The sequence below is a fragment of the Taudactylus pleione genome, unplaced genomic scaffold, assembly GCF_031769625.1.
Source record: "Taudactylus pleione unplaced genomic scaffold, aTauple2 ptg000063l, whole genome shotgun sequence".
Classification (NCBI taxonomy): Eukaryota; Metazoa; Chordata; class Amphibia; order Anura; family Myobatrachidae; genus Taudactylus; species Taudactylus pleione.
The window spans coordinates 4,902,889-4,929,751 of record NW_028284465.1 but is presented as its reverse complement, the minus strand read 5'-3'; the positions used below and the strand labels follow the sequence as shown (position 1 = coordinate 4,929,751).

The 26,863-nt window shown below is 49.2% G+C and overlaps 1 protein-coding gene across 2 annotated transcripts in view; it reads left to right on the top strand.

The window, feature by feature from the left end:
- DRC1 (dynein regulatory complex subunit 1) overlaps positions 1-26,863 on the top strand; it is a 183,987-nt gene that overhangs the window by 35,957 nt on the left and 121,167 nt on the right. For both annotated transcript variants that reach the window (XM_088465731.1, XM_088465730.1), the window contains exon 3: positions 5,561-5,648. In XM_088465731.1, coding sequence (XP_088321857.1) covers positions 5,561-5,648 — 88 coding nt within the window. The remainder of the gene's footprint in view (positions 1-5,560; positions 5,649-26,863) is intronic.

Below are 26,863 nucleotides of genomic sequence, written 5' to 3'. Positions count from 1 at the left end.
CATGTTAAATGTCAACATTTTAACCATACTGACATTTTTTGAATGATTCACAGGTAATTGCTAATTGAAAGCCATTTGTTTGGGCAATGTCTTTCATATGTGTAAACTTGGAGCTTCCACAGCACAGAATTCAAATTCAAGCAGCATTTTTAAGTTTTTTTGAAAAAAAAAATCTGCAACGCATATGCTCATGGAATTTAAGAAACACTTAGAAGTCTGAGCTCCTCCCAGTCATCAGGATGCTAGACTATTGATCAGCTGAACACTACCCCTCCCCAGGTGCTTTGTCACTACCGGTCTTCCCTGGAGACAAAAAAAACAAAAAGTAGTAGCTCTGCCAGTGATGTCATGGGGGTCATTACAGTCCCAAAACAGCCTTTCCTCAGTCCAAAGAATAGACAGAATGTTCCAACCCATTTTGAGCCTTGGAACTATAAACATCCATCTTTGGAATCCCTGGGATCTGTTATATAGAGCATAGATAAGTAAAAGTTCATGGTCTCCATGGACATCAGGGGCACATACTTATATATCCCCATATGGGAGGGTTATCAGTGCCTTCTCAGATTTTCAGTTTAGTCTTATCAGCATCATCATCAACAACTATCGTCTTTTGGCCTGGAAACAGCACTGGGGTTCACAGATCAAGGCAACAATGGTGCTTTTCTGAGACCCATGTAAGTGACGGTCTTCCATTACCTGGACATCCTGTTAGACCGCTGGTCAGACCTTAAGAGGCACATCCACTAGCAGACTGTGAAAAGACTGCATGATTGCAACATTGTAATCGTGCAGTCGTTTCACAGCCTGCGCTGTGTCTACACTGACCGATCAGTCATTCAGTGTGTCTCACGGGTGGCTCATCAACTGCCAGAGCTCCAGCCTGGTTCCTGTACCGTGGATGATTATTCTATGGATGCTATTTGACACCAGAGAGTCTTAGGGAAGATGGTCTTGACTTTACGTAGATGCCATGTTTAACAGTTCCCTCCGGTAGGGATGCTTCCAGGGGTTCTGTAAAAAGAGGTTGTCCATATGATTCTTGTGGTGCTGGATTTGCCCAGAAGATCACGATACACAAATGTTCTCAATATGGCAGCAGGTCCATCATGGCGTCTAACTGTAAGATGGGCCCTGATAAGCCAAGGATCCTTCTGTCATCAGGATTTCCCCTGATTGAAGTCACTTTTTGCCGGTCTTACATAGGAATTACTGAAGACTGTAGAAGCTAGATGTCCCTAGGTGTGGGGAATAAGGGTTTCCCTACTTCTACCTTTAAATCAGCCTGGTTATTTTTGTCTGTATTTACAGGAGGGTCTAAGACTACAGGTCCAGCTTCCATGTGTATCAAACCTTCTAATAGGACAGGTGATGTTCACTATAGCAGCCATTCAGCTCTATCTAGCATTTATCTAGTACACTCTATAAAATGATAGAATCTGGTGGTTTGCTATGAGCAACATCACCTGTCCTCTTTAGAAGGTATGTAACATCGCCCTCTGGGTCCTAAACTTGGTCTTCACAGCTCTACAGCAGCCTCCATTGCCAAGAAAGACATTTACTTGTAGCAATGGCCAGGAGAGACTCAGGACCTGGAACGTTGTCACGCAGATCTCCATATACAGGGCTGTAGCTAGGGTAGTGCAGCCGGTGCCATTGCACAGGGCACCACAGGGAAGGGGGCGCTGTTTGGGCCTGTCAAATTTCTGTTTATTATTATTCTTGTTTGTAGCTTCCTCTTATTTCATCCCCAGCATCTCCTGGCCTCCCCTATCTCTACCCTGGCCCTTCCCCATGAAGCCATGGCCCTTTTTTGGGTGCATTATGTCCCTTTGAAAAATGAGGGGGACGTCAATGCTCTTTCTGGCACAGGGCACCAAAAAGTCTAGTTACGGCTCTGTCCATATATAACACATGGCTGTTCTTCCAACAAATCCCTCCGTTCAGCCTATGGTAGTCCCAACAATCCACCTACAGTACATCAAGATGCTGTCATTCCGGCTTTAGGCCATGGATGGTCTTCTATCATTGTCTCTGTACATATACGGGGGAAACCTGTTCTTGATGCTGTGAGAGCACATTGCACCGGGTCAGTGCGCCCCTCCTGGGCAGCCACATGGTCACCTGTCATTACAGTTATTAAGCTTTATAGCTTCAGTGTTTTTGTGTCCAGCAAGGCATGCTAAGAACAGAATGTTTAATGCACAGTCTTCTGAGACATTCCTTTCTCAGGACACCCACGTTCGTGCCTACACAATTGTACCCCTTGGTGCAAGCGCCCACCACCGGATTTATGGAAAAGGATTTAACATAAGTACGCCAAAAAAAATCAAATTTTTGGCAGTCATGCACTGTGTTCTGTAGCAGGGACTGTAACCTCTATTACCCCACCTCTATTACTTCACCTGTTACCACACCTCTATTACCTCTCCTGTTACCCCACATCTATTACCTCACCTGTTACCACACCTCTATTACTCCCCCTGTTACACCACCTCTATTACCTGTTACCACACCTCTATTACCTCACCTGTTACTCCACCTCTATTTCTCCACCTTTTACCACACCTCTATTACCTCACCTGTTACCACACTTCTATTATTCCACCTGTTACCCCACCTCTATTACCTGTTACCACACCTCTATTACCTCACCTGTTACCCCACCTCTATTACCTCACCTGTTACCACACTTCTATTACACCACCTGTTACCCCACTTCTATTACTCCACCTGTTACCCCACCTCTATTACCTCACCTGTTACTCTACCTCTATTACTCCCCCTGTTACCCCACCTCTATTACCTCACCTGTTACTCCACCTCTATTTATCCACCTGTTACCCCACCTCTATTACTTCACCTGTTACCACACTTCTATTACACCACCTGTTACCCCCACCTCTATTACTTCACCTGTTACCACACCTCTATTACCTCTCCTGTTACCCCACATCTATTACCTCACCTGTTACCACACCTCTATTACTCCCCCTGTTACACCACCTCTATTACCTGTTACCACACCTCTATTACCTCACCTGTTACTCCACCTCTATTTCTCCACCTTTTACCACACCTCTATTACCTCACCTGTTACCACACTTCTATTATTCCACCTGTTACCCCACCTCTATTACCTGTTACCACACCTCTATTACCTCACCTGTTACCCCACCTCTATTACCTCACCTGTTACCACACTTCTATTACACCACCTGTTACCCCACTTCTATTACTCCACCTGTTACCCCACCTCTATTACCTCACCTGTTACTCTACCTCTATTACTCCCCCTGTTACCCCACCTCTATTACCTCACCTGTTACTCCACCTCTATTTATCCACCTGTTACCCCACCTCTATTACCTCACCTGTTACCACACTTCTATTACACCACCTGTTACCCCCACCTCTATTACCTCACCTGTTATACCACATCTATTACCTGTTACCACACCTCTATTACCTCACCTGTTACTCCACCTCTATTTCTCCACCTGTTACCCCACCTCTATTACCTCACCTGTTACCACACTTCTATTACTCCACCTGTTACCCCACCTCTATTACCTCACCTGTTACTCTACCTCTATTACTCCCCCTGTTACCCCACCTCTATTACCTCACCTGTTACCACACCTCTATTACTCCCCCTGTTACACCACCTCTATTACCTGTTACCTCACCTGTTACTCCACCTCTATTTCTCCACCTGTTACCCCACCTCTATTACCTCACCTGTTACCACACTTCTATTACTCCACCTGTTACCCCACCTCTATTACCTCACCTGTTACTCTACCTCTATTACTCCCCCTGTTACCCCACCTCTATTACTCCGTCTGTTACCCCACCTCTATTACCTCACCTGTTACTCCTCCTCTATTACCCCCACTCTGTTACCCCACCTCTATTACCTCACCTGTTATCCCCACCTCGGTTACTCCACCTGTTACCCCACCTCTATTATCTCACCTGTTACCCCACCTCTATTACCTCACCTGTTACTCCTCTATTACCCCCACCTCTATTACCTCACCTGTTATCCCCACCTCTATTACCTCACCTGTTATCCCCACCTCTATTATCTCGCCTGTTACCCCACCTCTATTATCTCACCTGTTACCCCACCACTATTACCTCACCTGTTACCACACTTCTATTACTCCACCTATTACCCCACCTCTATTGTTACCCCACCTCTATTACCTCACCTGTTACCATACCTCTGTTACTCTAACTCTGTTACGCCACCTCTATTACTTTACCTGTTACTCCACCTCTATTACCTCACCTGTTACCCCACCTCTATTACCTCACCTGTTACTCCACCTCTATTACTCCCACTCTGTTACCCCACCTCTATTACCTCACATGTTACCCCACTTCTATTACCTCACCTGTTACCACACCTCTATTACTCCAACTGTTACACCACCTCTATTTCTCCAACTCTGTTACCTCCCCGCTATTACCGCACCTGTTACTCCACCACTGTTACTCCCACTCTGTTACACCACCTCTTTTACTCCAACTCTGTTACCTCAATGCTATTACCTCACCTGTTACTCCACCTCTATTACTCCAACTCTGTTACACCAGCTCTATTTCTCCAACTCTGTTACCTCCCCGCTATTACTGCACCTGTTACTCCACCACTGTTACTCCCACTCTGTTACACCACCTCTTTTACTCCAACTCTGTTACCTCAATGCTATTACCTCACCTGTTACTCCACCTGTTACCCCACCTCTATTACTCCAACTCTTTTACACCACCTCTATTTCTCCAACTCTGTTACCTCCCCGCTATTACCTCACCTGTTACTTCACCTCTATTACTCCCACTCTGTTACCCCACCTCTATTACCTCACCTGTTACCACACTTCTATTACTCCACCTGTTACCCCACCTCTATTACCTCACCTGTTACCACACTTCTATTACTCCGCCTGTTACCCCATCTCTATTACCTCACCAGTTATCACACTACTATTACTCCGCCTGTTACCCCATCTCTATTACCTCACCTGTTATCACACTTCTATTACTCCGCCTGTTACCCCACCTCTATTACCTCACCTGTTATCACACTTCTATTACTCCGCCTGTTACCGCATCTCTGTTATTTCAACTCTGTTACCCCACCTCTATTATCTCACCTGTCTCCACGCCTCTGCCACCACACCTCTGTTACTACTCCAGTGCTACCAGCCGCATGCACTGTGACCCTATATGTCCTGATTATAGCCTGCGGGCCGTGGGTTACTCGCCCTGTCATTGCTGCAGATGCTGTACAGAAGGATAGTAAAATACAGCTACTTACTGCTGACAGTTCTGCACTTGGAGTCCAGGACTACTGTGCAATTAGGGCTGATAACGAGACGTGTGCACAGGTATAACATTTAGTTAAAGGGGAATGAGCAGAAAAATAACAATTTAGAGTTATAAAATATTAACCATTATATATTCACATTATTCGTGTCGGTGTATTTGTAGAATCGCACAGCTTAGTCGGCATGGTCAGTCTTATATGCGTCATTCTTATTGGTTCCAGGGAGGCGCTTGGTGAGCAGCTGGACGCTACCAGGAGTCAGACCGAGGAGCCCCGCAAGAGCCACAAACAGATCGAGGACAGCAGGCAGGCGAGTATCTCACACATCCCCATACTGTGCATATACCACGTACCCAGTCACACACTCCCATACTGTGCATATACCACGTACCCAGTCACACACTCCCATACTGTGCATATACCATGTACCCAGTCACACTCCCATACTGTGCATATACCACGTACCCAGTCACACACTCCCATACTGTGCATATACCACGTACCCAGTCACACTTCCATACTGTGCATATACCACGTACCCAGTCACACACTCCCATACTGTGCATATACCACGTACCCAGTCACACACCCCCATACTGTGCATATACCACGTACCCAGTCACACACCCCCATACTGTGCATATACCACGTACCCAGTCACACACTCCCATACTGTGCATATACCACGTACCCAGTCACACACTCCCATACTGTGCATATACCACGTACCCAGTCACACACCCCCATACTGTGCATATACCACGTACCCAGTCACACACCCCCATACTGTGCATATACCACGTACCCAGTCACATGTAATACTGTGCATATACCACGAACCCAGTCACATGTAATACTGTGGATATACCACGTACCCAGTCACACATAATTCTGTGCATGTACCACATACCCAGTCACACACTCCCATACTGTGCATATAGTACGTACCCAGTCACACGTAAAACTGTGCATATACCACGTACCCAGTCACACACTCCCATACTGTGCATATACCACGTACCCAGTCACATGTAATACTGTGCATATACCACGTACCCAGTCACACACTCCCATACTGTGCATATACCACGTACCCAGTCACACGTAATACTGTGCATATCCCACATACCCAGTCACACACTCCCATACTGTGCATATACCACATACCCAGTCACACACTCCCATACTGTGCATATACCATGTACCCAGTCACACATAATACTGTGCATATACCACGTACCCAGTTACATGTAATACTGTGCATATACCACGTACCCAGTCACACATAATACTGTGCATATACCACGTACCCAGTCACACATAATACTGTGCATATACCACGTACCCAGTTACATGTAATACTGTGCATATACCACATACCCAGTCACACATAATACTGTGCATATACCACATACCCAGTCACACACTCCCATACTGTGCATATACCACATACCCAGTCACACACTCCCATACTGTGCATATACCACATTTCTACTTCAGGGTCCATAGGGGGTTCACAGGTTGACCTTGGGGTATAGCTGGATCTGGATCCACGGGCACCATGCAGTTAAAGCTTTGCTGCTCCCAGGATGCACTTGGGTCCGTCCTCCTCTATACCCCGCCCCCGACCACAGGCACCTCAGTTTTAGTTGGTGCCCGGCCGGAGTCGGGTCACCCTGTCGCAGTGGGGCTGCAGGAGCAGCCCCATAGCTTTATTTTAAAAGAGAAATTTTTTATTTTTTTCTACTTTTTTTTACACTTTTAGAGCGGCAGCATCAGACTGTCCTTCTGGACGTCCACGCTGCCGCTCCTTCTCCCCGCTGGCGCCGCGACGCCAGTACAGCTCTGGGGATCGCGGCGGGACCATTCCAGCGATCTCGGCAGTCTTCATTCCCGGAGTCCTCAATTGGGAGGCGGACTTCCTCAGCCGTCACGACGTGCATCCCGGGGAATGGTCGCTTCACCCAGAGGTGTTTCAGCTACTCGTGGACAGGTGGGGGCTGCCGGAGCTGGACTTGATGGCCTCCCGTCACAATCACAAGTTGCCCGTTTACGGGTCAAGGACAAGAGACGCAGGCGCCTGTCTGGTAGACGCACTGTCGGTGAAATGGACGTTTCACCTGGCGTATCTGTTTCCTCCGATATCCCTGCTTCCTCGGGTTCTGCGGAAATTCAAGCAGGACGGCGGCACGCTCGTGCTGGTAGCTCCGGCGTGGCCCAGACGTCCTTGGTACTCCGATCTGAGGTGCCTCTCCATCGATGCTCCGTACCTTCTCCCTCAGCATCGGGACCTGTTGTCTCAAGGGCCCTGCCTTTACCCGGATCTGGGTCGGCTGTCTTTGACGGCGTGGCTCTTCAGACAGCCGTCTTGAGGTCTAGGGGTTTCTCCAGTTTGGTCATTGGTACCATGCTTAGGGCACGCAAGCCTGCTTCCGTGCGGATTTACCACAAAGTGTGGCGCACTTATTTTCAGTGGTGTGAATCCAGAAACTATGATCCGCAGGTGTTCCGGGTTTCCAGAATCTTGGAGTTTCTTCAATCGGGTTTGGACCTCGGCTTACGCCTGGCCTCTCTGAAGGTTCATGTGTCTGCTTTATCCGTGTGGTTTCAGCGACGGATTGCTACACTGCCAGACGTTCACACCTTTTTCAAAGGTGTTCTCAGGATCCAGCCTCCCTTCATGCCTCCGGTGGCTCCTTGGGACTTGGCGGTGGTACTGCGGGTCTTGCAGGGTCCTCCTTTTCAGCCGCTTGAGTCGGTGGAGCTCAAGTGGCTGACGTTTAAGACCATTTTTCTCCTGACAATTGCTTCTGCCAGGAGGGTGTCGGAATTGGGGGCGCTTTCCTGTCGCCCTCCTTTTCTGATTTTTCACCAGGACAGGGCGGTGCTCCGCACGCGTCCTGAGTTTTTGCCCAAAGTGGTCTCAAAGTTCCACATTAATCAGGAACTTGTTGTGCCAGCTTTTCAGTCACCTGATCTTTCTGCTGGTGAGGCTTCCTTGGATGTGGTCCGGGCACTTAGAATCTATGTGGACCGGGCTGCTTCTGTTAGGAAGTCGGATTCTTTGTTTGTCCTCTTCGGTTTTCACAAGAGGGGTTGGCCTGCCAACAAGCAAACGTTAGCCCGTTGGCTTCGTTCCGTTATTTGTGAGGCTTATGCACAGGAGGGTTTACCGGTGCCAGCCTCTGTTAAGGCTCATTCCACTCGTTCTGTGGGTCCCTCTTGGGCTGCTAGACGTGGCGCCTCCGCTGTTCAGCTGTGTAAGGCGGCCACTTGGTCTTCAATTCAGACGTTTTTGAGGTTCTATGCGTTTGACACCTTCGCCTCTCAGGATGCATTATTTGGGCGCCGGGTACTCCTTTCAGCACAGGAGCGTCCCCGCCCTTAGTTGAACTGCTTTGGGACATCCCCAAGGTCAACCCTGTGGACCCCCTATGGACCCTGAAGTAGAAAACAAGAGATATGGTTAGAACTTACCTTTGTTATCTCTGTTTCTACAAAGTCCATAGGGTCCACAGGGCGCCCGCCCTGACGCACCTGGCTTCAAATGGGCTGTATGGCTGGTCACCGGTTTTCCGTCTCCCATTTCTGTGAGTATGATTTCTTGTGTGTTTCAGTCTTCCTTCTCTCTGTTTAGTCTCCTCCTCGGCCTTCGCTGCTTACCAACTGAGGTGCTGTGGCTCGGGGACGGGGTATAGAGGAGGACGGACCCAAGTGCATCCTGGAAGCAGCAAAGCTTTAACTGCGTGGTGCCCGTGGATCCAGATCCAGCTATACCCCAAGGTCAACCCTGTGGACCTTATGGACTTCGTAGAAACAGAGATAACAAAGGTAAGTTCTTACCATATCTCTTGTTATCCAGTCACACACCCCCATACTGTGCAAATATCACGTACCCAGTCACACATAATACTGTGCATATACCACGTACCCAGTTACATGTAATACTGTGCATATACCACGTACCCAGTTACATGTAATACTGTGCATATACCACGTACCCAGTCACATGTAATACTGTGCATATACCACCTACCCAGTCACATGTAATACTGTGCATATACCACGTACCCAGTCACATGTAATACTGTGCATATACCACGTACCCAGTCACACATAATACTGTGCATATACCATGTATCCAGTCATACATAATTCTGTGCATGTACCACGTACCCAGTCACATGTAGAACTGTGCATATACCACGTACCCAGTCACACATAATACTGTGCATATACCACGTACCCAGTCACACATAATTCTGTGCATGTACCACTTTCCCAGTCACATGTAATACTGTGCATATACCACATACCCAGTCACATGTAATACTGTGCATATACCACGTACCCAGTCACACATAATTCTGTGCATGTACCACTTACCCAGTCACATGTAATACTGTGCATATACCATGTACCTAGTCACACATAATACTGTGCATATACCACGTACCCAGTCACATGTAGAACTGTGCATATACCACGTACCCAGTCACACATAATACTGTGCATATACCATGTACATAGTCACACATAATACTGTGCATATACCACGTACCCAGTCACATGTAATACTGTGCATATACCACGTACCCAGTCACACATAATACTGTGCATATACCACGTATCCAGTCACACATAATACTGTGCATATACCACGTATCCAGTCACACATAATACTGTGCATATACCACGTATCCAGTCACACATAATACTGTGCATATACCACGTATCCAGTCACACATAATTCTGTGCATATACCACGTACCCAGTCACATGTAATACTGTGCATATACCACTTACCCAGTCACATGTAATACTGTGCATATACCATGTACCTAGTCACACATAATACTGTGCATATACCACGTACCCAGTCACATGTAGAACTGTGCATATACCACGTACCCAGTCACACATAATACTGTGCATATACCACATACCCAGTCACATGTAATACTGTGCATATACCATGTACATAGTCACACATAATACTGTGCATATACCACGTACCCAGTCACATGTAATACTGTGCATATACCACGTATCCAGTCACACATAATTCTGTGCATGTACCACGTACCCAGTCACATGTAATACTGTATATATACCACGTACCCAGTCACATGTAATACTGTGCATATACCACGTACCCAGGCACACATAATACTGTGCATATACCACGTACCCAGTCACATGTAATACTGTGCATATACCACGTATCCAGTCACACATAATTCTGTGCATGTACCACGTACCCAGTCACATGTAATACTGTATATATACCACGTACCCAGTCACATGTAATACTGTGCATACACAACATACCCAGTCACATGTAATACTGTGCATATACCACTTACCCAGTCACATGTAATTATATATATATATATATATATATATATATATATATACCACGTACCCAGTCACATGTAATACTGTGCATATACCACGTACCCAGTCACACTTAATACTGTGCATATACCACGTACCCAGTCACATGTAATACTGTGCATATACCACGTACCCAGTCACACTTAATACTGTGCATATACCACGTACCCAGTTACATGTAATACTGTGCATATACCACGTACCCAGTCCCACATAATACGATGCATATACCACGTACCCAGTCACACATAATACGATGCATATACCACGTACCCAGTCACACATAATACTGTGCATATACCACGTATCCAGTCACACATAATACTGTGCATATACCACGTATCCAGTCACACATAATACTGTGCATACACCACGTATCCAGTCACACATAATACTGTGCATATACCACGTATCCAGTCACACATAATTCTGTGCATATACCACGTACCCAGTCACATGTAATACTGTGCATATACCACGTACCCAGTCACATGTAATACTGTGCATGTACCACTTACCCAGTCACATGTAATACTGTGCATATACCATGTACCTAGTCACACATAATACTGTGCATATACCACGTACCCAGTCACATGTAGAACTGTGCATATACCACGTACCCAGTCACACATAATACTGTGCATATACCACGTACCCAGTCACACATAATACTGTGCATATACCACATACCCAGTCACATGTAATACTGTGCATATACCATGTACATAGTCACACATAATACTGTGCATATACTACGTACCCAGTCACATGTAATACTGTGCATATACCACGTATCCAGTCACACATAATTCTGTGCATGTACCACGTACCCAGTCACATGTAATACTGTATATATACCACGTACCCAGTCACATGTAATACTGTGCATATACCACGTACCCAGGCACACATAATACTGTGCATATACCACGTACCCAGTCACATGTAATACTGTGCATATACCACGTATCCAGTCACACATAATTCTGTGCATGTACCACGTACCCAGTCACATGTAATACTGTATATATACCACGTACCCAGTCACATGTAATACTGTGCATACACAACATACCCAGTCACATGTAATACTGTGCATATACCACTTACCTAGTCACATGTAATACTATATATATATATATATATATATATATACCATGTACCCAGTCACATGTAATACTGTGCATATACCACGTACCCAGTCACACTTAATACTGTGCATATACCACGTACCCAGTCACATGTAATACTGTGCCTATACCACGTACCCAGTCACACTTAATACTGTGCATATACCACGTACCCAGTTACATGTAATACTGTGCATATACCACGTACCCAGTCACACATAATACTGTGCAAATACCACGTACCCAGTCACACATAATTCTGTGCATGTACCACGTACCCAGTCACATGTAATACTGTATATATACCACGTACCCAGTCACATGTAATACTGTGCATATACCACGTACCCAGGCACACATAATACTGTGCATATACCACGTACCCAGTCACATGTAATACTGTGCATATACCACGTATCCAGTCACACATAATTCTGTGCATGTACCACGTACCCAGTCACATGTAATACTGTATATATACCACGTACCCAGTCACATGTAATACTGTGCATACACAACATACCCAGTCACATGTAATACTGTGCATATACCACTTACCCAGTCACATGTAATACTATATATATATATATATATATATATATATATACCATGTACCCAGTCACATGTAATACTGTGCATATACCACGTACCCAGTCACACTTAATACTGTGCATATACCACGTACCCAGTCACATGTAATACTGTGCCTATACCACGTACCCAGTCACACTTAATACTGTGCATATACCACGTACCCAGTTACATGTAATACTGTGCATATACCACGTACCCAGTCACACATAATACTGTGCATATACCACGTACCCAGTCACACATAATTCTGTGCATGTACCACGTACCCAGTCACATGTAATACTGTATATATACCACGTACCCAGTCACATGTAATACTGTGCATATACCACGTACCCAGGCACACATAATACTGTGCATATACCACGTACCCAGTCACATGTAATACTGTGCATATACCACGTATCCAGTCACACATAATTCTGTGCATGTACCACGTACCCAGTCACATGTAATACTGTATATATACCACGTACCCAGTCACATGTAATACTGTGCATACACAACATACCCAGTCACATGTAATACTGTGCATATACCACGTATCCAGTCACACATAATTCTGTGCATATACCACGTACCCAGTCACATGTAATACTGTGCATATACCACGTACCCAGTCACATGTAATACTGTGCATGTACCACTTACCCAGTCACATGTAATACTGTGCATATACCATGTACCTAGTCACACATAATACTGTGCATATACCACGTACCCAGTCACATGTAGAACTGTGCATATACCACGTACCCAGTCACACATAATACTGTGCATATACCACGTACCCAGTCACACATAATACTGTGCATATACCACATACCCAGTCACATGTAATACTGTGCATATACCATGTACATAGTCACACATAATACTGTGCATATACTACGTACCCAGTCACATGTAATACTGTGCATATACCACGTATCCAGTCACACATAATTCTGTGCATGTACCACGTACCCAGTCACATGTAATACTGTATATATACCACGTACCCAGTCACATGTAATACTGTGCATATACCACGTACCCAGGCACACATAATACTGTGCATATACCACGTACCCAGTCACATGTAATACTGTGCATATACCACGTATCCAGTCACACACAATTCTGTGCATGTACCACGTACCCAGTCACATGTAATACTGTATATATACCACGTACCCAGTCACATGTAATACTGTGCATACACAACATACCCAGTCACATGTAATACTGTGCATATACCACTTACCCAGTCACATGTAATACTATATATATATATATATATATATATATATATATATATATACCATGTACCCAGTCACATGTAATACTGTGCATATACCACGTACCCAGTCACACTTAATACTGTGCATATACCACGTACCCAGTTACATGTAATACTGTGCATATACCACGTACCCAGTCACACATAATACTGTGCATATACCACGTACCCAGTCACACATAATTCTGTGCATGTACCACGTACCCACCAGTCACATGTAATACTGTATATATACCACGTACCCAGTCACACGTAATACTGTGCATATACCACGTACCCAGGCACACATAATACTGTGCATATACCACGTACCCAGTCACATGTAATACTGTGCATATACCACGTATCCAGTCACACATAATTCTGTGCATGTACCACGTACCCAGTCACATGTAATACTGTATATATACCACGTACCCAGTCACATGTAATACTGTGCATACACAACATACCCAGTCACATGTAATACTGTGCATATACCACTTACCCAGTCACATGTAATACTATATATATATATATATATATATATATATACCACGTACCCAGTCACATGTAATACTGTGCATATACCACGTACCCAGTCACACTTAATACTGTGCATATACCACGTACCCAGTCACACATAATACGATGCATATACCACGTACCCAGTCACATATAATACGATGCATATACCACGTACCCAGTCACACATAATACGATGCATATACCACGTACCCAGTCACATGTAATATTTATTTATTATTTATTTATTTTTGTTAACAGTTTCTTATATAGCGCAGCATATTCCGTTGTGCTTTTAACAATTGTAAACATTAATAGAACAAAACAGGATAATAACAGACAGACATAGAGGTAAGAGGACCCTGCTTGCAAGCTTACAATCTATAGGGAAATAGGCATTGATACACAAGGATAGGTGCTATATATTGCAATTTGGTCCAGCCAGAATGGAGAGTTTCTTGGTGGGCTGCATGATCCAGTTACACAGGAATGTCGGCCAAATGTCAGGAGTATGTGAAAGACAGTGTGTGAGGTTATGTGTGGACTGTGATAGGGGATGTAATTAGATATGGAAGCTATGAAGGTTATGTGGGCGGTTCTGGAATCTGATAAGCTTGCCTGAAGAGGTGGGTTTTCAGGGAATGCTTGAAGGATTGGAGACTAGATGAAAGTCTTATTGTGCGTGGTAAGGCATTCCATAGAGTGGGTGCTGCCCGAAGAAAGTCCTTTAACCGTGAATGGGAGCAAGTAATGCGTGGGGATGAGAGACTGTGCATATACTGTGCATATACCACGTACCCAGTGACACTACTTCACACTTACTGACCAGCCCACGTGGGAACTGTCAGAAGCCGGAGCCAATCAGCGTCCGCTCTGGCTGCCGGCTCCTGACTCACTGATCAGTCGGGAGCTGGTTAGCGCTGTATGTGGTCACACACATACAGCGCTAACCTTAGTAAATGGTTCGGGTGTCCAGTTTGTTTTTTGCAAAGACCCCCCTGGATGCTGCGGAGACCAGCGCGATGGAGGAGGTGAGTATATTGGTCCGGTGCTGGTTTTAAATATAGGTGGACCCCTATGCATTTTTTTTCCCCCTATATTTAAAAGCAGGACTTGCCCTGCAGCCAGGTGCTGGTTCCTAAATTACGGTGGAACCCTACTCGTTTTGTTCCCCATAATTTTAGGAACCAGAACTGGCTGACAAGTTCGGGTCTGGTTATGCTTTTGGTGGGGGACCCTATGTCATTTTATTTCTAGCATTTAACAATGTTTCTACCTCAGGGTCCTTAGGGATCCACAGGGATACCTTGGAGTATAGGTCTTGGCTCCAGCCATGGGCACCACAGAGTTAAAAGATGTCCTCCCAGGATGCATGGGGCCCCCTCCTATACCCCGCCCCCAGGCCAAGGCACCTCAGTTTCAGTAGGTGCCCGGCCAGGAGCCGGTCGTCGCAGAGGGGGGCTGTGTATAACAGCCCCTGAAGATCTTCAAGAGCGGTAGCATAGGACTGTCCAGCGGACGTCCATGCTACCGCTCCGACACCCCCGCCGGCGCCGACCACCAGTAGCGATCCGGGGAACTCGGCGGGCTCTTGGGGGTTCAAGCTAGCGGAACCCCCGGGGGCCTTGGACTGTGGCCGGACCTATGAGGGGCTGCATAAGGTAAGCAGCGGGCGTCTGCGGTAGGCGCCCGCTGAATCACAGTCCGGCGTCCCCAGGGCTGGGGGCTCCCTGGGGACGGCAGTATAGTGGAGCCAGGCGGATGCCTGCGCTCTCCACTAGACCACCAGGGATACGGGGCTGGAGCGTTGCGGAACACGCTCCAGCATCCTGGGGGGTTAATGGCCTGCCAGGGGAGGATGCCTTCCCTGTAGCGCACAGGAGGCTCCTCCCCATCACTGCTCTCCGCCGCCTTACATTAAGGTTTTGGCGGGCTGAGGCAGTGACCCTCCTCAGGCCCGCCTCCCTTCATCCTCTGGCGGACATTTTATGTGACCCAAGACGCTGTGGTGACAGGGTGCGGAGCCTGGGGTGCCCCTTAAATACCTCTCCTCCCAGTATAAGGTCAGCGTATGTAGCGCTATCACTGCCAGACTGTAAGTCTGTGTATGTGATAGTGCACTTAGTGCAGGGTTTTTCTGCATTGTATGTGACTTTATGCTAGCTCTGTGTAGCCTGATTTTTCTCCTGTCAGCCATTTTAGCTATCCCTATTTCTTCCTCCTGACCAGCCCTCTCAGTGCCAGTACAGTCAGGGTAGGAATTTACCTCAGTTTTAGATTTATTTCTGTGAGAGGAGTGTCACATACCACTATGTCCAGTGAGTACACTGTTAGAGGAGCACCTCTCCTATTTTCCTGCCCCAGATGTAAAGCAGGTGTGGGGGAGGGGGCGGTACTTCAGGATGGGTTATGTGCTGCATGTCTGGCCATCCCTGGTACCTCTGCTGTACCAGCACCTCTCAAGAACCACCTTGGGCTTGTTTTGCACAAGCCCTGACTGTTCTGGTAAATAGCCTTGCAGCCCCTCCTACGTTTCCACAATTGGGGTTTGCACAGCAGGCGGTAGTCCCGCCTCCTGTTCTGGGAGTTCCAGGTCCGATAGTAATGCAGTGCCCCCCGCAGCAGGTCCTTAATCAGGCTGACCCAGGTTTGTCTGATTCTGGGGTGCTGGGCTCTCAGCAGGATCAACCTAGACCTGCTAAAAGACCGTTATTGTCATATCCATCCGCTCAGGATGATGAGGATGGCGGCTCGTCTGATGAGGGCGAAATTGTAGATTTTTCGGACACTGACACTCCTCAAGTAGGGTCAGAGACTAAGTCTAGTATTTACATTCCAGGCCTCATACGGGCGGTCCGTGCGGCCATGGTTATTACTGACGACAACTTACCTGCAGCGCCTACTCATGCTTATTTTAAAGAGGTTAAAGGAGCTGCAGCAGTATTCCCTCTATCTGGTCAGCTAGTTGATCACATGGAGGAGGCCTGGAAATCTCCAGGAAAAAGGTTTCGACCTCACAAGCGTCTGGCACGTACATATCCCTTTGCGGAAGATTACTTCACTAAATGGGAGTCTCCTCCTCAGGTGGATTCTCACGTGACACGCTTAGTAAAGAGCGCAACTTTGCCTATGCCGTCTATGTCTTCTCTGACGGATACTACAGACCGTAAAGTGGAGGTGTGCCTAAAGTCTATCTATTCCCTTGCTGGAGGAGAATCTAGAACAGCTATGGCTGTCTGCTGGGTGGCCCAGGCTATGGAAAGGTGGGCGGACGCTTTGGAGGCATCATTCGCTTCTGAGGGTACCAGCGAACAGGTTATGTTACTGGGTAACCTTCGGGATTCCGCTACGTACATTAACGAAGCAGCTTTGGACTTGAGCCTGCTTACTTCTAGGATTTCTGCGGCGGCTGTGGCCGCTCGACGCTCCTTGTGGTTACGTTCGTGGAGGAAGGACGCTGAATCTAAGAAAGGCTTGGAATGCTTACCCTACAATGGACAGGTCCTGTTTGGACCAGCCTTGGACAAAATAGTAGACACATTGGCGGCTGCCAAATCTGCGTGTCTACCCTCAGCCCCGACTCCGTCTGGGTCTAAAAATCCGTCCTTTCGGCCCTATCGCCCTCCGGGAAAACCTAGGATTCAGTCCTTTCTGAGACCTTCAGGTCCCAAAAAGACTGCTAAGACCAAGAAGCAAGTTTGGAGTACCAGACGTCCAGCTGCCAAGCCGGACGACAAACCCTCAGCCTGACGGGTTGGGCCTCCCCTTGGGGGATCCCAGGGTGGGAGGCCGACTTCTGCAATATGCCCAGTGTTGGTTCAAAACCACCACGGACACTTGGGTACGGGAGGTGGTATCTCAGGGATATGCCCTCTCCTTCTGCAGAAGGCCTCCTCAGTTCTTTGTAACAGCATGTCCTTTAGATCCAACGAAGGTTCAAAAGTCGGTGCGTTCTATGCTTCAAATGGGAGTAATAGAACCTGTTCCGTTATCCCTGAGAGGGACCGGATATTACTCCAACCTTTTTCTGGTTCAAAAACCAAATGGATCATACCGACCTATACTCAACCTCAAGTCCCTGAACAAGTTTTTAAGGGTCCCTTGGTTGCGAATGGAGACTCTGCGTTCTATTGTTTTAGCTATGCAGCCTGGGGATTTTATGGTGTCCCTGGATATTCAGGATGCTTACCTGCATATCCCCATTGCCAGGGTTCACCACATTACCTCAGATTTACAGTGTCGGACCTCCATTACCAGTTTCAGGCTCTACCGTTTGGCCTTTCCACGGCTCCTCGGGTGGTCACAAAAGTAATGGCGGTCATGGCGGCACACCTGCAGTTGCAGCAAGTTCGCCTGTTACCTTACTTGGACGACCTTCTGTTGTTGGCAGGGTCGCCACAAGTCCTTTGCAGCCATCTACAACTGACAATATCTGTATTGCAGGCTCACGGCTGGATAGTGAATTGGAAGAAGTCCTCTCTAATTCCTTCTCAGAGAATGGTCCATCTCGGGGCATTGTTGGACTCTCAGCAACAGAGGATCTTCTTGATGGAGGAAAAGATAGCCCTGTTGCAGTCCAAGATATGAAATGTTCTAAGCAGTCGCCGAGTGTCTCTTCTCTCGGCGATGAAGTTACTGGGATCCATGGTGTCAACGTTCGACATGGTGGAGTATGCCCAGTTCCATTCCAGGCCTCTACAAATGTTGATCCTGTCCAGATGGGACAGAAATCCCCGTCGAATAAAGACGCAGTTGATCAGGCTCACTCCGGAAGTCTTTGACGTGGTGGTTACAAAAGTCTCATCTCAGCAGGGGACGTCCGTTTTGTATTTCGGATTGGGTCCTTCTAACAACGGATGCCTGTCTTCGGGGCTGGGGCGCTGTAACATGCCCACACGTCTTCCAGGGCCGGTGGACGTCGGAGGAATCGGACCTGCCAATCAATATATTGGAAATATTCGAGCAGTGTTCAGGGCGCTGCTGCATGCAAGACCGTTCCTGCTGGGGAAACCCGTGCAGGTTCAGTCAGACAACGCCACCACGGTGGCTTACCTAAATCGGCAGGGAGGAACTCGAAGCCAAGCGGCTCTAAGGGAGGTGTCCCGAATTCTGACTTGGGCAGAAGGCAATCTTTCGGCCATTTCGGCCGTCTTCATTCCGGGTGTGCTCAACTGGGAGGCGGACTTCCTCAGCCGCCATGATGTACACCCGGGGGAATGGTCTCTTCACCAGGAGGTGTTCCAACTCCTGGTGGACAAGTGGGGTCTTCCCGAAATAGACCTCATGGCCTCCAGACACAACCGCAAGCTGTGGGCATACGGATCCCTAACAAGAGACGCAGGAGCTCTCCTGGTGGACGCTCTGTCGGCACGATGGAACTTCCAATTCGCGTACCTGTTCCCTCCATTCTCCCTGCTGCCTCAAGTAATTCGAGAGTTCAGGCAGGAAGGAGGCAAAATCCTCCTAGTGGCCCCTGCGTGGCCCAGAAAGAGTTGGTACTCTGATCTCCAGTGTCTATCCATCGACACTCCTTGGCTGTTGCCTCAGAGGCCAGACCTATTGTCTCAGGGTCCTTGTCTCTACCCGGACCTTTACCACAGGGTGTGGCATACCTATTTTGAGTGGTGTAGCCCTAAAGCGTACGATCCTCACGAGTTTAGAATATCGAGAGTGTTGGCTTTCCTTCAGGCAGGCTTGGATTTAGGTCTACGCCTTGCTTCACTGAGGGTACATGTTTCTGCCCTGTCGGTTTTGTTTCAACGAAGGATTGCTACGCGGCCTGATATCCATACCTTTATGCAGGTTGTCCTTCGCATCCAGCCTCCCTATGTCCATCCGGTAGCTCCATGGGATCTGGCTGTGGTCCTGAAGGAGCTACAGGATCCTCCATTTGAACCTTTGGGTTCTGTGGATCTAAAATGGCTTACGGCAAAAACAGTGTTCCTTTTGGCTATTGCTTCAGCCAGAAGGGTGTCGGATTTGGGGGCTCTTTCGTGTCGTCCCCCATTTCTAATTCTTCATTCGGATAGGGCCTTTACTTCGTACCCGTCCCGAATTCCTTCCTAAAGTAGTGTCTAGTTTCCACAATAACGAGGAAATTGTGGTCCCAGCCTTTAATTCATCTGATCTCTCAGCTGGCGAGGCTTCTTTGGATGTGGTACAGGCTCTGCCGATTTACGTGGCCCGTACCAGTTCTTTGAGAAAATCGGACTCTTTGTTTGTCCTATATGGATTTCATAAGAGGGGTTGGCCTGCCAATAAACAGACTTCGGCACGCTGGGTCTGCATGGCGATCTCTCAGGCATACACTCATGAGGGACTTCCAGTGCCACCCTCTGTGAAAGCTCATTCTACAAGATCTGTGGGACCTTCCTGGGCAGCTCAATGTGACGCCTCAGCTCTTCAGCTTTGTAAGGCGGCCACGTGGTCCTCTGTCCATACTTTCGTCAAGCATTACGCTTTTGACACATTTGCTTCTCAGGATGCTTCCTTCGGCCGGCGGATTCTCCTCTCGGCACAGGAGCGTCCCCTCCCTTGAAGGATACTGCTTTGGGACATCCCCAAGGTATCCTGTGGATCCCTAAGGACCCTGAGGTAGAAAAACAGGAGATATGGTAAGAACTTACCTTTGTTATCTCAGTTTCTACGAAGTCCTTAGGTTCCACAGGGCGCCCGCCCTGACACCCTGTGCTTCCGTAGGGTGTTGTTCTGGTCACCAGTTTCTGTCTCCCTTTTCTATGAGAAGGTGAATCTTGTGTGTTCCAGACTTTCTTTTTCCTCTCTCCCGGCCTATGGCTTGATACTAAAACTGAGGTGCCTTGGCCTGGGGGCGGGGTATAGGAGGGGGCCCAGTGCATCCTGGGAGGACATCTTTTACCTCTGTGGTGCCCATGGCAGGAGCCAAGACCCCAAGGTATCCCTGTGGACCCTAAGGACTTCGTAGAAACGGAGATAACAAAGGTAAGTTCTTACCATATCTCCTGTATTTTTCAGGTTCAATACACAAGCAGCCTTCACGTATTTCACTGATATGTGCAGGCTGCTTGCTCGGGTGAGTTTTGCAGAGAGAAACACTGCAATCTTGAGTAAGTAATCTCATCTAAACTCGCAATTTTGGGGAAAAAACTAATTTTGATTCACCAACGGAAAACTCACTTTCTACTTCAGGGTCCATAGGGGGTCCACAGGGTTGACCTTGGGGTATAGCTGGATCTGGATCCACGGGCACCACGCAGTTAAAGCTTTGCTGCTCCCAGGATGCACTTGAGTCCATCCTCCTCTATACCCCGCCCCCGAGCCACAGGCATCTCAGTTTTAGTTGGTGCCCGGCCGGAGTCGGGTCACCCTGCGCAGTGAGGCTGCATAAGCAGCCCCTAAGCTTTATTTTTATTTTTTTAAAGAAGATTTTTATTTCTTTAGTTTTACTATCTTCAGAGCGGCAGCATCAGACTGTCCTGCTTGATGTCCACGCTGCCGCTCCAACAGCCCCGCTGGCGCTGCGACGCCGGTACTGATCCGGGGATCACAGCGGGACCCCGGAGTCAGTGCTAGCGTGGCTCCGGGAGCTCCCAATGACTGCTGCCGGACACAAGGGGCCAGGTAAGCCGCGTGCAGCGCTTTGCGCTGCGCGCGGGGGACATGCAGTCTTGTAGCCGCCGGTCTCTGGGGACAGACCGGCGGCGCTAGTACCAGCGCCGGCTCCCCTCCTATGTGGCATACCCCGCGTGTCTGCTGACCTCCAGGGTGTAAGACCGGCGGGGAACCGGCTTCCCTGGTGGTTTATTACTAGCAGGGGAGGCAGCCTTCCCTGCTTTAGCGCTCCTCCCCTCAGCCCAGCGCGCCTTCTCTCATGTGTGCTGGCGTCGCTGGGCTGTTATCTCCTGGCCACTCCTCCTCAGTGCTCTCCGGCGGCCATCTTCAGGCAGCATCGCAGAGCTCCCAGGCAGGCTTCCAGTGGACCAGTCCCCCTGCGTACCTCTCCCATGATCAGGACAGTGTTCGCAGCGCTATAGCCCTCCCAGACACTGAATCTGGGAGGTTGATTGTAGCTGAAGGTGCAGTGAGTATAACTTCTCTGCATGGTATGTGACTTTTGCTAGTGCTGCTGTCTGTGCTTTGCTACTTACTGTCAGCTTTTTACCTATCCCTTTCCTTCTCCTACGGCCCGCAGGTGCGTGGGGGAGGGTGTTCTTTCTGTGCAACCTCGCTTATATAAAGCTACGTATTTGTGAGGTCCGTCACATACTGCGGTGTGCTACTCAGTACCAGTTGGTGGGCTGTTTGTGTTGCATGCTTGGGAGTGCGTAGGCGTTATACGCCTTACCTCATTTCGGTGATACACTTTTATTGCGAAAAGTTTGTGTCATGTCTGATGAGGAGAATGAGCGCTCTGTGGCTCCTGTGTTGTTTTCCTGCCGACGCTGTTCGGCAGGAGTTGACGGGGAGGATTTGTCTCACGACGGTCTGTGCGGGCGGTGCCAGTTGGTACCTGGACCTTCTAAACCCCCGGTGGCGCAGGATCCTCCATGGGCGATGTTTACGCAAGTGCTGGCGTCGATCGCGGACCGACTTGCGGTCCCGACTGCGGCCCCTTCTAGGGCGTTGCCCCAGCCTACCATCCCCCGTTCCCCGGGTGTGACGCGTCTGGTGCAGTCTCCTCCCGGGTCTCAGACTGCGGGTCCTTATGCGGGTTTGCCTGTATTTGTGCAATCCCCCACAGTGCCACAGCAGTCGATGGTACCTTTTCAGGGGTATCCTCAGGCGGTACCCCCCCCCCTGGGTGGACGTCCTTTCCAGCTCTGTTCAGAGCCTGGCGGCTTCGTCATCGGCCTTTCAATCTATGTTGCACAGTGATTTGCCCCCACGGGCGTCCAAGCGACCCGTTCCGGCTTCACTTGTGGCTCAGTTCACAGACACGGACGTGTCTTCGGATGACGGGGAGATCCATGAGGACTCTGACTCGGATGCCGGGGTCAGGAGGTGGAGGCTAAGTCTTCCATTAATGTGCCGGCATTGGTTAGGGCGGTGCGGGCCATCCTACACATTGAGGAGGATGTGTCGGCCCCCAGGTCAAAGTACCCAAATTTTAAGAAGGCAAAAGTAGCTTTGACGGTTTTTTCCCTGTCCGACCAGTTAACGGATCATATGGCAGGGGCCTGGCAGTTGCCCAGCAAGAGGTTCCAACCGCAGAAGCGGTTGGCTTCGAACTATCCATTTCCGGAGGCTCATTGCAGGAAGTGGGAAACTCCGCCCGCGGTGGATTCCCACGTTACCCGCTTAATTAAAAGCGCTACGCTGCCTTTACCATCGATCTCCTCCCTGAAAGATGCCACGGACAGGAAAGTGGAGTCTTGTTTAAAGTCTATCTACTCTCTCTCGGGGGCGGTGGCCCGTCCGTCCATGGCCATCTCTTGGGTGGCTAAGGCCATCGAGAGCTGGGCCAACGCTTTGGAGGATACCTTTCCAGAGGATGCTCCGGAGATCCAGAGAGCGTTGATAGGACAAATGAGGGATGCGGCTTCCTACATTGGGGAAGCATCGTTAGATGCAAGCCTGCTGACCTCTCGGGTGTCGACTGCAGCGGTGTCGGTGCGTCGGTCCTTGTGGCTGAGGTCTTGGAGAGCTGACGCTGACTCCAAAAAGGGACTGGAGGCCTTACCTTTTAATGGGGAGTTGCTTTTTGGTCCAGACTTGGACAAAATTGTGGACACTCTGGCTAAATCTAAATCAGCCTTCCTCCCTTCGGCTTCTGCACCTACCAAGGTACGGAGCTCTGCCTTTCGGTCCTTTCGGGTTCAGGGCAAGGCCAAAGGTCAGTCCTTCCCGAGGCAGTCGGCAACCAAGGACGCTTCTAAGCCCAAGAAGCAGGCCTGGAGTGCCAGGCGCCCTTCTTCCAAGCAGGAAGATAAACCTTCTGCCTGATGGGACGGGCCTCCCTCTGGGGGACCCCAGAGTGGGAGGCCGACTTCTTCTATTTGCCCAGTGCTAGCACAATACCACCACGGATGCCTGGGTTCGAGAAGTGGTCTCCCAGGGGTACGCCCTGTCTTTTCGACACAGACCGCCCCACCAGTTTTTCTGCACGAGTCCTTCTAAGGATACGACCAAGACTTTACAGATTCAGGAAGCTATAGAGTCCTTGCTGAAAGCAGGGGTCATTGTTCCCGTTCCTCAATTACAACGAGTGACGGGGTACTATTGTTCTCTGTTTCTGGTGCAGAAACCCAATGGTTCTCATCGCCCTATCCTCAACTTGAAGTCTCTGAACAAATTCCTCAGAGTTCCCAAGTTCAGGATGGAAACGTTACGTTCCATCATTCTGGCGATGGAACCGGGGGATTACATGGTGTCCCTGGATATCCAGGATGCCTACCTCCATGTTCCAATAGCACCTTCGCACCAGCGGTATCTGAGGTTCGCTATCCTTCAACACCACTATCAGTTCTGGGCGCTACCCTTTGGTCTCTCCACGGCACCGAGGGTGTTCACGAAGATTATGGCGGTCATGGCCGCACATCTTCAGAACCAGAATGTACGGCTGCTGCCGTACCTGGACGACCTCCTGTTGCTGGCGAGCTCCCCGGAGGTACTGCTTCAACATCTCCACCTGACGGTCGCTTGCCTGCAAGCGCACGGGTGGCTGATAAATTGGAAAAAGTCCTCCCTGATTCCATCACAGCGGATGGTTCATTTGGGAGCCCTGCTGGATTCTCGTCAGCAAAGGATCTTCCTGACTCCGGAGAAGGTCTCCTCCCTGCAGCTGCGGATACACAGTTGCCTGAGCAGTTGCCGCCTGTCGGTCCATTCGGCTATGAGAGTTCTGGGCTCCATGGTGTCAACATTCGACATGGTGGAATTTGCCCAGTTCCATTCCCGGCCCCTGCAGGGGCTGATTCTATCGGAATGGAACGGGTTACCTCACCGGATCCGCTCTCAGTTGCTGGTGTTGTCCCTGGAGTTTCGGCAGTCTTTGGCTTGGTGGCTTCAGACAGCTCATCTGGTCGAGGGGCACCCCTTTTGGATCCCGGACTGGGTGTTGCTCACGACGGATGCCAGTCTTCGGGGTTGGGTGGCAGTGACCGGCTCGTTGTCACTTCAGGGTCATTGGTCTGCGGAAGAAGCTCTTCTTCCCATCAACATTTTGGAACTGCGGGCAGTATACAGGGCCCTGCAGTCGTCCGGTCCCGCCCTTCACGGAAAGGCGGTTCAGGTGCAGTCCGACAACGCCACCACGGTGGCATATATCAACCACCAAGGATGAACTCGCAGTCGGGCAGCGATGTCGGAGGTGTCTCGCATCCTTGCTTGGGCGGAGTGTCACATTCCAGCGATCTCGGCAGTCTTCATTCCCTGAGTCCTCAATTGGGAGGCGGACTTCCTCAGCCGTCACAACGTGCATCCCGGGGAATGGTCGCTTCACCCAGAGGTGTTTCAGCTACTCGTGGACAGGTGGGGGCTGCCGGAGCTGGACTTGATGGCCTCCCGTCACAATCACAAGTTGCCCATTTACGGGTCAAGGACCAGGGACGCAGGCGCCAGTCTGGTAGACGCGCTGTCGGTGAAATGGACGTTTCACCTGGCGTATCTGTTTCCTCCGATATCCCTGCTTCTTCGGGTTCTGCGGAAATTCAAGCAGGACGGCGGCACGCTCGTGCTGGTGGCTCCGGCGTGGCCCAGACGTCCTTGGTACTCCGATCTGAGGTGCCTCTCCATCGACGCTCCGTACCTTCTCCCTCAGCATCGGGACCTGTTGTCTCAAGGGCCCTGCCTTTACCCGGATCTGGGTCGGCTGTCTTTGACGGCGTGGCTCTTGAGACAGCCGTCTTGAGGTCTAGGGGTTTCTCCAGTTCGGCCATTGGTACCATGCTTAGGGCACGCAAGCCTGCTTCCGCACGGATTTACCACAGGGTGTGGCGCACTTATTTTCAGTGGTGTGAATCCAGAAACTATGATCCTCAGGTATTCCGGGTTTCCAGAATCTTGGAGTTTCTTCAATCGGGGTTGGACCTCGGCTTACGCCTGGCCTCTCTGAAGGTTCATGTGTCTGCTTTGTCCGTGTGGTTTCAGCAATGGATTGCTACACTACCGGATGTTCACACCTTTTTCCGGGGTGTTCTCAGGATCCAGCCTCCCTTCGTGCCTCCGGTGGCTCCTTGGGACTTGGCGGTGGTGCTACGGGTCTTGCAGGGTCCTCCTTTTGAGCCTCTTGAGTCGGTGGAGCTCAAGTGGCTGACGTTCAAGACCGTTTTTCTTCTGGCAATTGCTTCTGCCAGGAGGGTGTCGGAATTGGGGGCGCTTTCCTGTCGCCATCCTTTCCTGATTTTTCACCAGGACAGAGCGGTGCTCCGCACTCGTCCTGAGTTTTTGCCAAAAGTGGTCTCGAAGTTCCACATTAATCAGGAACTTGTTGTGCCAGCTTTTCAGTCACGTGACCTTTCAGCTGGTGAGGCTTCCTTAGATGTAGTCCGGGCACTTAGAATCTATGTGGATCGGACTGCTTCGGTTAGGAAGTCGGATTCATTGTTTGTCCTCTTCGGTTTTCATAAGAGGGGTTGGCCTGCCAACAAGCAAACATTAGCCCGTTGGCTTCGTTCAGTTATTTGTGAGGCTTATGCA